At 35.6% G+C, this 14,349-nt stretch overlaps 1 protein-coding gene across 1 annotated transcript in view; it reads right to left on the reverse strand.

The window, feature by feature from the left end:
- Nucleotides 1-11,431: 11,431 nt before the first annotated feature.
- LRCH2 (leucine-rich repeats and calponin homology (CH) domain containing 2) overlaps nucleotides 11,432-14,349 on the reverse strand; it is a 158,614-nt gene continuing 155,696 nt past the window's right edge. The window contains exon 21 of the mRNA XM_006873805.1: nucleotides 11,432-11,551. Within this exon, the coding sequence (XP_006873867.1) occupies nucleotides 11,432-11,551 (120 nt within the window). The remainder of the gene's footprint in view (nucleotides 11,552-14,349) is intronic.

Consider the following 14,349-nt stretch of genomic DNA (forward strand, 5'->3'; position numbering starts at 1 on the left):
TAGAACCCTCCAAGGGTGGGGCTGGGGTGGCCATTAGCTCAGACACCCCTGTAGTCATCGGAATGGAGGTGCGCAGACAGCAAGGGACCAATGAACAGCTACCAAAAGAAAAGAATGTCCACACCTTTATCTCTGCGGTTCTGCCAGGCGTCTGTGACCGCTCCAATCCTTCCCCCTCTTGGTCTCACCCAAGATGGCGGCTCCTGGAGCAGCTGAGCGTCCCGGACTAGAAAGCAATGGATTTCTTGCTTCTGCCACAAATTCCCCCAGCTGTAAGCCTTCCAACCTTCTAAATATTCCTTTATATGTGGTTCAGCGTTCTGGGACCATCCCCTGAGCCTCCTTGGTCAGGTATTCTGTGTTGTTGCTGGCAGAGCTCTTTACAACACTTCCACCCAATCCGCCATCTTGTTTGTTCTCTCCCTTTAGCATGTTTTGATGTGCTAGCTTGTCTGTTAAAAAATCCTTGAATTTCTGTTTATATTGAAGTGTTCTAATTTTGCCATCATATTTGATGGACACCTTTGCAAAATATGATTGTTTAGAAGTTTTTTTTTTTTTTCTTTTGGAGTTTTGTATTTGTCTTCTTGCCTACATGGTTTCTAAGGAGAAATCAGAAATTAATCATATTGGTTTTCCTTTATAGGTAACATTTCTTATTTCCCTAGTTGCTTTCAAGATTCCTTGTCTTTGATTTTGTTTCTTGGACATTTTCAATAATTAGATGTATTTTCAATTATTAAATGAATGTAAGTTGCTGTATTATTGTTTACTGAGTGTCTCCTGGTGAAGGTGATCTGGAGGTAGGCTTCCCTTTTCACATCTCTTATTATGCAACTAAGGAGCTCTGGTAGCGTAGTGGATATGAATCAGGCTGTGAACCGCAAGGTCAGCAGTTCGAAACTACCAGCTGTTCTGCTGGAGAAAGATGAGGCTTTCTGCTCCTGTAAATATTTATAGCCTCGGAAACCCTGTTCAGGGTGACTATGGGTCAGAACCGACTTAACAGCACTTAACAACAACAACAATTATGCTACTGCAAGCAATCTTAGCAAGTTTTGGCTATCTATATAATGCATAGCATCTGGTATTGGCTCCTGTCCAGATGGTGGCATATTATAGGGTATGCTTATAGATTGGCTATATGGTCACAATTGCTGTCTCTTCTTGGGTAACATAGGGAGATAAATCTCCCACCCCAAGGAAAAATGTAGGACCAAAAAGACAAAACACAGAAACAGAAACAAAACCTTAGCAAACTAGTCCAGTAGCTTTTGCTGAACAGATCAGTGTGCATGCATAGTAGACTCTTCCAGAGGTGGGTGAGGTGTCCATTTGCTCTGGCACCCCCTCTAGTCACTGTCATTGAGGTGCGCAGACAGAGAATGAGAAATTAATGGAAGAAAGATTGTTCACTGTTTTATCTTTGATAATCGGTCAGGTGTCTGTGTGTCCATAGTGTCCTCTCAAAATGACTCTGCCTTTCTTCCTTTAGTGTGTTTTTAACAGGTATTGGCTTTACATACTGTTCTTGTATATAGTAGCTGGTGTTGACTTTTACCTTTTATGTTGGGTTTAACAGGGCTCAAATATGGCTTGACTGTATGGCCAGAGCTGCTGTCCCTTGTTAGGTAAGGCAGGGATTAAAAACTCCCATCCAAGCATGAAAGCCAAATTCAGGGCTAAATCCCAAAGTCAGATGTCATAAAAACCCACCTGAGGATTAGCCTCTGGAGCCGATTGGGACTTTCAGCTACTTCCTCTTTGTACCATAGGAAAATTGTTCCCTCTGGGTGCAACGCTGGACCCTTTTGGGGGTGCACTCCCACTGGTGTGAAGACACCTGGGCTGGGCAGAGAAGGTATGACAGGGAAGAACACAAAAGCGGAAGGAAAAAAAACGTTCAAACCTCTTTATCCGTAAGTTGCTATGCGGTTGTCCACTGTAGCAGGCTGGCTGCGACCCCGCCCTCTGATATCCGCTAGGACTGCTGGCCAATGGTAGTGTCCCTTTAGAGTTCTCTGCCAGTAGGACCCCGAAACTATTTCCCCTTACTTTATATTAAATTTAAAGCTCCAGGACTGTCCCAGCAAAGCGTTTTTCCTGGTTTTTCCATGCCTCCACCAAAGAGACTTTGCTGAGTCCCTCTGCTTATCCTGTCCGCAAACCAGAAGTCTTTAATTTTGGAAAGTTTGATTATGTCTTGGTGATTTTCTCTTGAGGTCTATCCTTCCCTTGGTTCATTAAACTTCTTGAACCAAGATGTTAGGGAAATTTTCTACCAGAAGCTCTTTGACTATCTTTTTGGTGGTTTTGTCTCTTTCTGTTCTGGAATTCCAATTACACACAAGCTAATCCTTTTCATGTTGTCCCACATGACAAATCAGTGTAGTATTTTAATGCCTTTGAATCATTTACTCTTTTTTAGTGGTTGCCATGAAAATTAAAATTAACACTTTATCTCATAAAGCTGATGTTCTCCCAAATCACTCAGTTCACAATAAAAAAAAAAAATTAAAAATAAAGATTGCAGGCAAGAAAAAAATTAACACCTTATCTTAAAAGCATTATAATTCAGATGAGTACAAACATAATTCAATTACTATAGGAAATTTCGTTTCAATATAGCTCTATTACCTTCTTCAATGTTCTAGTCCTGTCCTCGTTTTTTTAAAACTACTATCATACATGATATTCCTAACTTTTATGATTATTGCTTACGGTAGTTGTCATTTAAATCAGTCAGAAGGAATTAGAAACAAAAACGCAATTATATTGATTTTATACTTGCCTATGCATTTTTATTATGCTCTCGAGTTCCTCAGAGATTCTTGCCTATGCATTTTTATTATGATCTCTAGTTCCTCAGAGATTCAAGTCACTGTCTACAGTCACTTCATTACAGGTTAAAGGACTCCCTTTAGTATTTATTGTAGGGAAGGCCCACTCCTGATGAATTTTCTGTTTGTTCAATCTGGTAATACCTTAATTTCTCTTTCATTTTTCAAGAACAGTTTTGCTTAGGTACAGAATTCTAGGTTGACTGTCTTTTTCCTTCAGCAATTTGAAAAGGCATCCTCTGGCATCCATGTTTTCCAATGGCATTTTTCCCTTGTTGATTGCAAGATACTGTATTTGTCTTTTGATAGTTTGAGTATGATTTATCTAGGTGTTGATATCTTTTTGAGTTTATCCTAGTTGGAGTTTTAAGAAGGTCTTAGATTTGTAGGTTACTACTTTTTAATCAATTTGTGAAGTTTTCAACTACTGTTTCTTCAAATATTCTATCCTTTCCTTCTGGGACCCCAATTATTTGTTAGTTTATCTGATGGTGTGCCACAAGTTTCTGAGACTGTTCATTTTTCTTTCTTCATGTTTACTATTTCTTTTGCAAGCTCAAAATCTGCTATTGAATGCTAGTGAATTGTATTTGTCCAACGGAATGGTTTTCTTGTATTTAAAATAATTCCCATCTCTTACTGATAACCCCCATCAGGTGAGACATCATTCTCATGCTTTCCTTTAGTTCTTGGAATATAATTTCCTTATGTTACATAATTTGTAACATAATTTGTTACATAATTTGTAAATTATTATATTTGCTTATTTAACGTTTTTGCCCAGTATATCAAACACCTGAGTTTTATCTAAGCGTTCTTATTTTGTTTCTGTGTATGGGCCGTACTTTGAAACTCTTTTGTGTCTTAATTATTGGTTGAAAACTGGACATTTCAATTAATACAATGTATCAACTCTGAAATTCAGACCCCCACCCATGGTTTCTTGTTACTTTGGTTTTGCTGCTGTCTGTTTAGTGTTTGTTTAGTTACTTTCAGATTAATTTTTAAAGTCAATATACTTTGCTGTGTGCAGCCACTAAAGTCTCTATTGAGAAAGTGTATTGTGTGTGTGAGTGGGGGCACACTCTGGCAGTTTACAACTTTGCCATAAACTTTACTTCCTGATTGGACAGAGCTTCAAGGTCAGCCAGAGATAAGATATTTGGGTCTTCTCATGTCTTTCTTGGGCATGTGCATGATTTGAACATGTGCATGGCTGTCTACATCATCCAGAGTATGTTGGGCTCTTCACAGATGTCTAAGTTCATCTCATTCCCCTGCTTTTGCTTTTAACTCTTTGACCTGCCTCTTGTACAGCTGGTAGTTTCGAACTGCTGACCTTAAGGTTCGTAGTATGGGTTATATATGAGGGGTTTTCAAAATGTTTGTGGGGAAATTCCATTATTTTTAAATTCCACTTTAATACAAACTTTTTGAAGCGTCCTCATGCAATGTTGCAGCATGTAATTTGCTGAAATTAGCGTATCTGTTAAGTTTGTATGTGATATTTCCAAACCCAAGGACAAAGAATGGATTTACAAAGATACTGAAAATAAAAGATAGTAAATAAAACTAAGTAAGTAAGGTATTCGAATTAAATGAGGACCAACTTATGTCAGAGTAACCAGGACAGAAGAGTGTTGTAAGTCTGGGACTACCTGTATTTATACTTGTAAAGAGCTACTGAAAGCTTAGAAAGCAGAATTCTTAAAACACGACATTGCTGTATGGTCTAGCACATGAATTGTGAATCCTTAGAAGGTGATGATGTTTGTCTTACTCACCAATGCATAGCTGATGCCTAGGGCACTTTTTTTTAATGTTTTATTGTGAATTATATGATAGTTTATATGAGAGAACTTTAGTTTTACATTCATTCTATCGTATATCGTTTCATTGCCATGGTTCTAACCCCCTCCATGCATCATCAACCGACCAAAAGGTATACCCTACAAACCCACCCCCTACTCTCCCCCCCTCTCCCCCCAGTCTTCAGCACACAGTCCCTCTCCCTCTCTGGATCCAAAGTCCCCAGCCGCTTCATCACTCCACGTCATCGTCTCTGCCTCTATCTCGGGCCTCGCTGCTTCTCTGGGTAGGGTCCTGCTCTCGGCTCTTCTCCGTTGATGGTCCTAGAGACCTCGGCTCCTAGACTGGAGAGTTAATCACTCCCTTCCTTGCTATAAAATGTCTACCTTTGCATTTCCAACCCTCACAATCAGTCCTGACAACAATTATTCACTATTGTATCACAAGTGACCCATCTGCATTTCATCAGCTCCGCCTAGACAGATTGGATAGTACTCACTGGAGATTCTGCCTTCCTTCATGCCCCTTGGCTCTAGGTCCCCTCTTAAAAGCTTATAAGCCAGTCACTTCTTACTATGGCACATTTTTTTAAATTTAATTTTAATGTGAATTGAGTGAAGGTTTACAGACCAGATCATCAGTCCCACATTCAACAAATCATACTTTATGACATTCCAATTATTACACTCCCATCCAGCCATGTACCATCAGTTAACAGTATTCACCTCTATTCACTGTAACTCTTGCATTCCTCCCTGTGTCTCTCACTACTTTCGTATTTTCTGTGTAGGGCACAATGCTCAGGACAAAAGATGTACTCAATATTTTCTGAATGATTTACAGTTCTTGTTTGATATATGGCATGTTGTTGTTGTTGTTGTTTGCCATAAAGTCGGTTCTGACTCATAGCGACCCTACACAGGGTTTCCAAGGCTGTAAATCTTTACAGGAGCAGACTGCTTCATCTTTCTCCCACGGAACCGCTGGTAGTTTAGAACTGCTGACCTTGTGGCTCACAGCCCGATACGTAACCACTGCGCTACCAGAGCTCCTTATATATATGCCATGTTGTTGTTGTTGTTAAGTGCCGTCGAGTCGGTTCCGACCCATAGCGACCCTGTACAGGGTTCCCAAGGGTGTAAATCTTTAAGGGAGTAGAAAGCCTCATCTTTCTCCTGCGGAGCGGCTGGTAGTTTCAAACCGCTGACCTTAAGGTTCGCAGCCCGATTCGTAACCACTATGCTACCAGAGCTCCATAGTGCATGTCAATTATTTCAATTATACAATTTCATCACATTCCTCAATAGAGGAAATTATAATATTCATAATTAAAACCTAATTATTTACACATGGCCTAATATTCTGTGTAGGTATGCACAGAAAACAAACAGGAAGTCCACGGGTTATGAACGAGATCTGTTGCTAAACTCTGTCTTTAAGCATCTGGCAGGGCTTTGAAAGGGTTCTGCCCAGTTCAGTTATGGCCAAGGAAGCATCACTGGAATAGACCCAAATTTTTAAAGTTATGATGAGCCAGAAAAATAGTCTAAACAGGAAAAATTATTATACATGGAAGCTCTGCTAGAAACTTAATTTCCCTCTTACAGAAGAATAGCAGCATACACATCGTACAGCAACCACATCTATTGCCTTCAGATGTTGAACACAGTTCAAAGCAGCCTTACCTTACTCAAATATGGTGGCACCCTGCTCAAACTTGGGAGCCAACTGCATCACTCTAAATGTATTTATTGTTCTGCATCCTGCCAACGATTAAATCTTATGCATCAGACTCCTGAAAGGACTCACAATGATTCTTTCATATCTACTTTTCTAGGGCATCAACCCATAATTTTTCCTATTCCAGGTACAATGCTGAATTTGTCAAATGGTAAAACTTCGGGTCTGTTCCTATTTCACTTCATTAACCGTGACAGAACCAGTTTAAGGGCAAGTAGGAGTTATCCAATTCAAGTCAGATTCAGAAGAGGATGTGGAACTGGGGATATCATTGCTGATATCAGATGAATCTTGGCTGAAAGCAGAGAATACCAGAAAGATATTTACTTGTGTTTTGTTGAACTATGCATAGGTTTCTGACTATGTGGATCATAACAAACTATGGATAACATTGTGAAGAATGGAAATTCCAGAACACTTAATTGTGCTCGTGAAGATCCTGTGCATGGAACAAGAGGCAGTCATTCTAACAAGGGGATACAGAATGGTTTAAAATCAGAAAAAGGTGGATGCCAGGTCGTATCCTTTCATCATACTTATCCAGTCTGTATGCTGAGCAAATAATCTGAGAAGATGGACTTCATGAAGAACAATGCACCAGGATAATAGCAAGACTAATTAACAATGTACAATATGATGACGGCCCAACCTTGCTTGCTGAAAATGAAAAGGACTTAAGCACTTACTGATGAAGATGAAAGACTATAGCCTTCACTATGGATTACATCTCAATGTAAACAAAACAAAATTCCTTACAATTGAACCCACGAACAACATGATGATTAATTGAGAAAAGATTGAAGCTGTCAAGGATTTCATTTTTACTTGGATCCACAATCAACGCTCATGGAAATAGCGGTCAAGAAATCAAATGACATATTCTCTGGGAAAATCTACTTCAAAAGACCTTTTTTAAGTGTTAAAGAGCAAATATGTCAATTTGCAGACTAAGGTGCACCTTACCTAGGCCATGGTATTTTCAATACCCTCATATGCATGTGAAAGCTGGACACTGAATAAAGAAAATTGGAGAAGAACTGATGCCTCTGAATTACGGTGTTGGTGAAGAATAATGACTGCCAAAAGAACAAACAAATCTATCTTGGAAAAAGTACAGTCAGAATGTTCCTTTAAAGTAAGGATGACGAGATTCGTCTCATGTATTATGTTTTGCACATGTTATTAGGAGGGACTAGTCCTTTGGAAAGGACATCATGTTTGGTAAAGTAAATGGTTAGTGAAAAAGAAGATCCTCAATGAAATGGACTGACACAATGGGTACAACAATAGGCACAAACATAGGAAAGACTGTGAGGATGGTATAGGACCAGGCAGTGTTTCATTCTGTTGTACATAGGAGTGTTATGAGTTGGAACAGACTAGATGGCACCTAATAACAACAACATGCTCAGAGATTGGATTGTGTTTTAAAATGCAAGAATAGGAAAGTTTATACATTAATAATCAGATGGCTTTCAATGCTTACCAATTTGCCTTCAGTTAATATATGAATATTTCCAAATTATTCTAATGCATTGTACTTTATCAAAGAGAACCCAGTACTTGGGAATGTTCTGGACTCTGGAATAGGTACTCTAAAACCATCTGAGGCAGAATATCAAAATTGTGGCTTTACTGAACTGGAGAATAAGCTTAGTACAATCATCTAAAGACATTGCAAATTTTTAAAAATAAACTTATAGTAGTTTTCAAACAACTTAATCTATATATTTCCTTTACTTATGTTTTTAAATCTGAGACTTCAGATTTAAATGGAGCAATTTTATCTTATTAACACTTACCTGAATGACTTTGTATTTTTAGAATGTATTACAATTATGAGTATATTGGTAGTTACTTAAATAAATTATGTTAACTTTATAAAACTTTGAAATACTTGAGAATTAATTAGTAAAATCTTTAGCAAGTAGTTTAAGGTCAATTACGTACTTGCAAAAATTAATCACAATATGACCTATGCTACCCTTTATTTGGAGTCCTGGTGTGGTACTGCAGATTAATGCGCTGGACTGCAAGGTCAGTTTGAACTGCAAGGTCGGTGGTGGTTCAAGCTCACCAGCTGCTCCCTGGAAATCCTATACAGAGTTGCTATGAGTCAGAAACAACCAGACGGCACTTAATATTAACAACAACACCCTTTATTTTGTGTAAGGTTTAGCTTACATTTATCTTATTTAAAGACTTTGTCTTATATGGAAATGATATCATTTTGTGACATCTAGAAAATTACTTGGTTTCATAGGAAGCATTATATACTGAAAATAACATAGTGTACTGGGAATTGTGTTTAAAGTGACTTACTTCGAATATTACCTGGAAGTTAGACTATTTTTCCACACTACTGAATAAAAAGACATAGGCTATCATATACTGAGAAAAGAAAACGGATGTTGTGAAGTTGACAGAGGAATTAGAGATGGAACAAAGAAACCACAGACATTGTTTTTGTGTTGTTGTTCAATTTTATCCACAGTTTCCTTCGGTAATATACACTTAATGTTCCATTTATTTTTAAATGCATCAGAAAATCAATCATGATAGATCTGTGACCAATACAAACATTTCTGAATTCTTTAAAAAATTCAGTTAGAAAAGTCATTAAACTAGCATTCTGTAAAGATAATTATTAAACAAACGATAATGCATTTTTGCTCCTTATTTCAATTCTAACATACATATCCAACATCACTTATTCTTTCTTGTGCCATACAGTAATAAAATTTAACAAATGTAGCTATTTATTGTACTTTTAGGACCTAATAAAATATTAGTTTGATTATTCAACCCTCATCAAAAAACAAATCCAATTGAATTATTAATAACCATTCTTAATTCAATAACTGATGAAGTAAATATATAATAATCATAAAAAGAAAAAACATTTAGAATGATTTTTACACTTAAAAACAGTTAAAAGAACTATATAGTGTGATAATGCCAGAGATTATGGTGGGAAACTGCCTTCAAGGTGATATGGTGGTATAGATTTAGTAGACATCAATGGCATGCACCTCAGATGAACCCATCTTAAATGAAAACCTGATTCACTTTAAAGAATGCCACAAGAAAGATCTGGTGTGTTTTCTCTTTGAATAACTAAATGATAAATAAGTGAAATGCAGTAAGGAAATAGCCTGCAAATTCATTAATATTTCAGTGAGATGAAACAAGAAAATATTTGTAAAAATATTTAACATCTAGATTGACTAATAAGAGAAATTTCTACACTATGGTAACTATGCCATTGGAGTGTATGGCTATGATAGTTTTAATGGTCACTGGTATTTGTAATATTGTCAAGAGTCAAGAGTCTACACTAAAAACTAATTAAAGTATTTCATTGTTATTTCTTACCTGTATTACCCAGGTATCCACATGAAATATTGATTATGTCACTGAGGTTTTCTCAGCTCCAACTTAAAAATGACCAATTAATTCAAAACATTTTAGGTGATAAATTACTAGTAATTTAGTTTTTAAAACTTACAGTCTGAAGAAAGTTTAATTCTCTAGAAACTCCAATTTGATTTTGGGGAATAAAAAGAATATACCTGGATTCTATAGCCAAAATTCAATTCAATGGCTTCATGCCAATTAATCAAAAAAAAGAATTCCTAAACCCTTACTTTACCATTTGGCACACTAGTTTTTTACCTTTGATATATATACCCTTTGAAATACTCAGGCCAACAATTTTAACAAGTTGCATCCATAATTAAGAGGTAATAAGTGCAAATAATCACATATTTAAGATAGGATACTTGCTTGGCTACTACAAAAGTATTAAGGTTATTCTATAGGAAACCGAGTTATTCATGTACAATAACGTTTTTGAAAATTTCCAGTACTACTACGTCTAAATTAACAAGGACTTTACCTAACATAATGTAGTTATGAATACATTTAAAGTACGGTCTGTGGCTGATTCAAATTAAGTAAATTAAGAATTGTGAGATTGACAGAATCCACAAAAGGCGGAAATTGAAATAAACATCTATTCCTAAACTGCTGCTTGATAAATGTAGCTAAAAAACAGGACTGATACAATATTCCTTAAAGTCAACATAGAAATCCAAACTTTGGCAGTGTTATCAAAATGTCCTTGATAATTAATACTTCACTAGTTCTCAAAAAACTTACTGTTTTGTGTAAGGTTTTCCATACAGAAATAAAATACTCTTCAAATAATACATTTTAAAAGAAGATTAAATTTTGCAAAATTAAATAGCATAAATAAAGCATATTAACATTGTATTGTTGACAACACTAAATAACCAGTTTAAGAAAAATTGCAATGGACTAAATTTTTAAAAATCATAAATGTTATAATGTGAGACATATTGAAATCCTCACATAATACTGACCATATAAAGTCTACTAAAATATTTAAAAGTTCCATTGACTCTATTCATACATAAAAAGAAATCGCAAAAATGTTTAAGACTATATTAGAGTCATCAATTACACAGGCACTTCACATGTAAACAATCTACAGTACAACTGAAAAGATTTTGGCACCAACCTATAATACTAAAGGAATTTAATATAAAGCCAGATTTCTGATTTATTTTTCTAGAAAGCTAAGAACAAAGATTGAAGAAATTTTGTCTAAACTATGTGTGTATTAAAGAATTCAAATCAGTAAAAAAGGTATTACCTTCTCCAGACATTTACTAGTATGTCATGATGTAAAAAATTAACCAAATGTGATCATTTAAATGAAACCCTTTTTAAATTTAGTTATGATTCTGTTTAAAAAAAAACACAAGGTTACTAACCGACTCAGGAAAAAGAGAATGTGAATGTATCAAAAACTCTTATTAATTCACTCCAATCTCCCTCCTAAAAAAGAGTTTGGAAATTCAAAGTTTAATTTTTATGTTTCACATATAATTTTTTTAAAGCCTAAAACTTGATCTAATTAAATTACTTCCGATTGGACATTCTAATTCTTGAAGTTAAGATGTTTGAAATTATTTCAAATAAAAGAAACTGTACAGGTATGATTTGAAAATGTTATATCAAGCCGTAGATAGCTGAGATGCCTTGGTTGTAGGCAATTCAAGAAGAGCCTGAACTGTGACACCAACTTTGACAAGACCTCGTTCTTCCAAAATATGATGAGGTAAACAGAGTCTTTCCTGAAAAATAAAACAAAACAAAAATGATGTTTGAGCATTCATTTTTTTAATTGAAAAGTAAAATCTAAATTCTGCAAAAGTCCAGGTCAGAATTAATAGGCCATAATCAGATTTTAAAACTATGCTCTCTGTAAAACTTCCGGTAAAAATGATATAATTCTACATTTTCTTTTCTAAACATCGTAATTTAAAATGTGTTTAGACTCTTAGATTATGTTAAGTAAAAGATTATAAAGACTGGCCTTGTCTGAAATATCACTTTTAATACTCTTCTCACTTTACACCTGACTAACCAAGGGCTGAGTATGTAGAAAAAAATGGAGCGCTCCTATATTATTAGTAGAAATAGAAACTTGCACAACAGTTCATAAAACAGTTTTGTTCTTTTTTAAAAAAGTTAGTCAGCGATGCAAGGATGGTTCGATATTAGAAAAACAATCCATGTAATCTACCACATAAATCAAACAAAGGAAAAGAACCACAGCATCATATCAGTTGATGCAGAAGAGGCATTTGACAAAATCCAACATTCATTCCTGATAAAAACACTCAACAAAGTTTGAATTGAAGGGAAATCCAATGTAATAAAGAGCATATATACAAGTCCCACAGCCAACATTATCCTCAATGGAAAGAAACTTTGTGAACATGAACCAGACAATGATGTCCTTAATTACCATTCCTATTCAATATTGTGTTCGAAGTCTTTGTTGTTGTTAAGTGCCATTAAGTAGGTACCGACTCAGCAACCCTATGCACAACAGAACAGAACAGTGCCCAACCCTGGGCCAACCTCACAATCGTTGCCATGTTTCAGCCCATTGATGCTACGTTTGAGCCCACTGTGCCAATCCATCTCTTTGGGGTTCTTCCTCTTTTTCTCCAACCCTCCTCTTTACCAGGGCAAGAAAGGGAAAATAAAGGCATCCATATTGGCAAAGATGTAAAACTCTGAAAAGGCAATCAGGAAAACAATACCTAGGCACCCCAAAGATGAAATACTTCGAAATAAATCTAGCCAGAGAAACAAAAGACATAATAATAATAATAATAATAATAAACCTACAGACCACTACAGGAAACCAACGAGACTTACTAAAATCGAAGGATGCACCATGTCCATGGATAGGAAAACATGGGAAAATGCCGCTACTACCCAAAGCAATCTACAGATACAGTGCAGTCCCAATCTAGATTCCAACAATATTCTTTAAAGAGATGGAAAAAATGATCACTAACTTTATATGGAAAGGAAAGAAACCTTGGATAAGCACAGCACTATTTAAGAAGAACAAAACTGGAGATCTCTCACTTCCTTATCTCAAAATTTACTACACAGTCACAGTGGTCAAAGCAGTCAGTGAACTCATCTACATACAGTCAGTTGATGAAATCCATTTGCAAAAAAATGAAACAAGACCCATATCTTACAGGACATACAAAAATGAACTCAATAGGGACTGAAGACCTAAAAGTAAAATTTAAAACTATAAAGATCATCAATGCAAAAATAGAGACAAACTTAGGGGTTCCAATACATGGCATAAATTCACTGTCAAACATAACTAAAAACACAAACAGTTGAAGACAAAATAGATGACTAGGGCATACTAAAAATTAGACACTTGTGTACAACAAAAGATTTCACCAAAAGAATAAATAGGGAGCCCACAGACTGGGAAAAAAATTTTTTTGCAATGAAATCTCAGACGATGGCCTAATCGCCAAAATTTATAGAAAACTACACCTCTACAAGAAAAAAAGACATACCAATTGAAAATAAGAAGTTAAAGATATGCCTACTATACTTACCCAAGATTAAAGAAACCATATAGCCAATACAAAGGTTTGTACATAAATGTTCTTAGCAACTTTATTGGTAGCAGTCCCCAGTAATGAAGTCAGGTTAATGGACTAAGAAAGTGGTATATACTTAAGGAATACTCTATGTATGTATACAACAATGGCTCTTGAAATAATCATGCCGAATAAAAGAAGCCACAAAAAGCTATATGTACTGTATGGTTCTATTTATATAAAATCCTAGAAAATGCAAACTAATTTAGAATGACAGAAAGAAGATTAGTGTTTGCCTAGGGAAGCAACATGATGAAACTTTTAGGGGCAATGGACATGTTCACTCTCTGGCTGTGGTAATAATTTCACAGTGCATACATATTTCCAAACATGTAACAGTGTGCACTGCATGTACACTTTATTATATGTCAATTGTATCTCAATGAAACTGTCATAAAAGAAAAAATATGTAAATGGAACAAAATAATTCAGTAAGAAAAACTAAATAACTGTTACCATTTCTGAATTCTGGAAAACAACTAAATTCATAAAACAAAAATGGCAACACAGGAAAATGTACAGAAAACAATAATAGCAAACAACAACAACAACAACAACTACCTTCCTTATTCTTCTATTTTCAAAGAGATAAAGACTATAAAAATATAAAATTAGAATTTTTAAATCATATTGTCAAGCATGTTGTCATGTGCCATCCAATCAATTGTGACTCACAGAGATCCATAGCAACTCCGGAAGCAGCTAGTGGGGTCAAACAGCCAACCTTTCAGTTGTCAGCTAAGCGCTTAACCATTAAACCACCAGGGCTCTACTTGTAAAGCATAAAGAGGTAATTAGAGAACAGCACATAGTTTCCAAAATTATATATTAATTTATCTGATTCTCAAGGCAATAAATTATATTTATTCACCACGGAAAGAGGTGAAAGTGGAATCTACAACTCATTGGGATCTTCTAACAGTGCCCTGCTTTCTCAATAG

Source organism: Chrysochloris asiatica, unplaced genomic scaffold, assembly GCF_000296735.1.
Source record: "Chrysochloris asiatica unplaced genomic scaffold, ChrAsi1.0 scaffold00255, whole genome shotgun sequence".
Taxonomy (NCBI): domain Eukaryota; kingdom Metazoa; phylum Chordata; class Mammalia; order Afrosoricida; family Chrysochloridae; genus Chrysochloris; species Chrysochloris asiatica.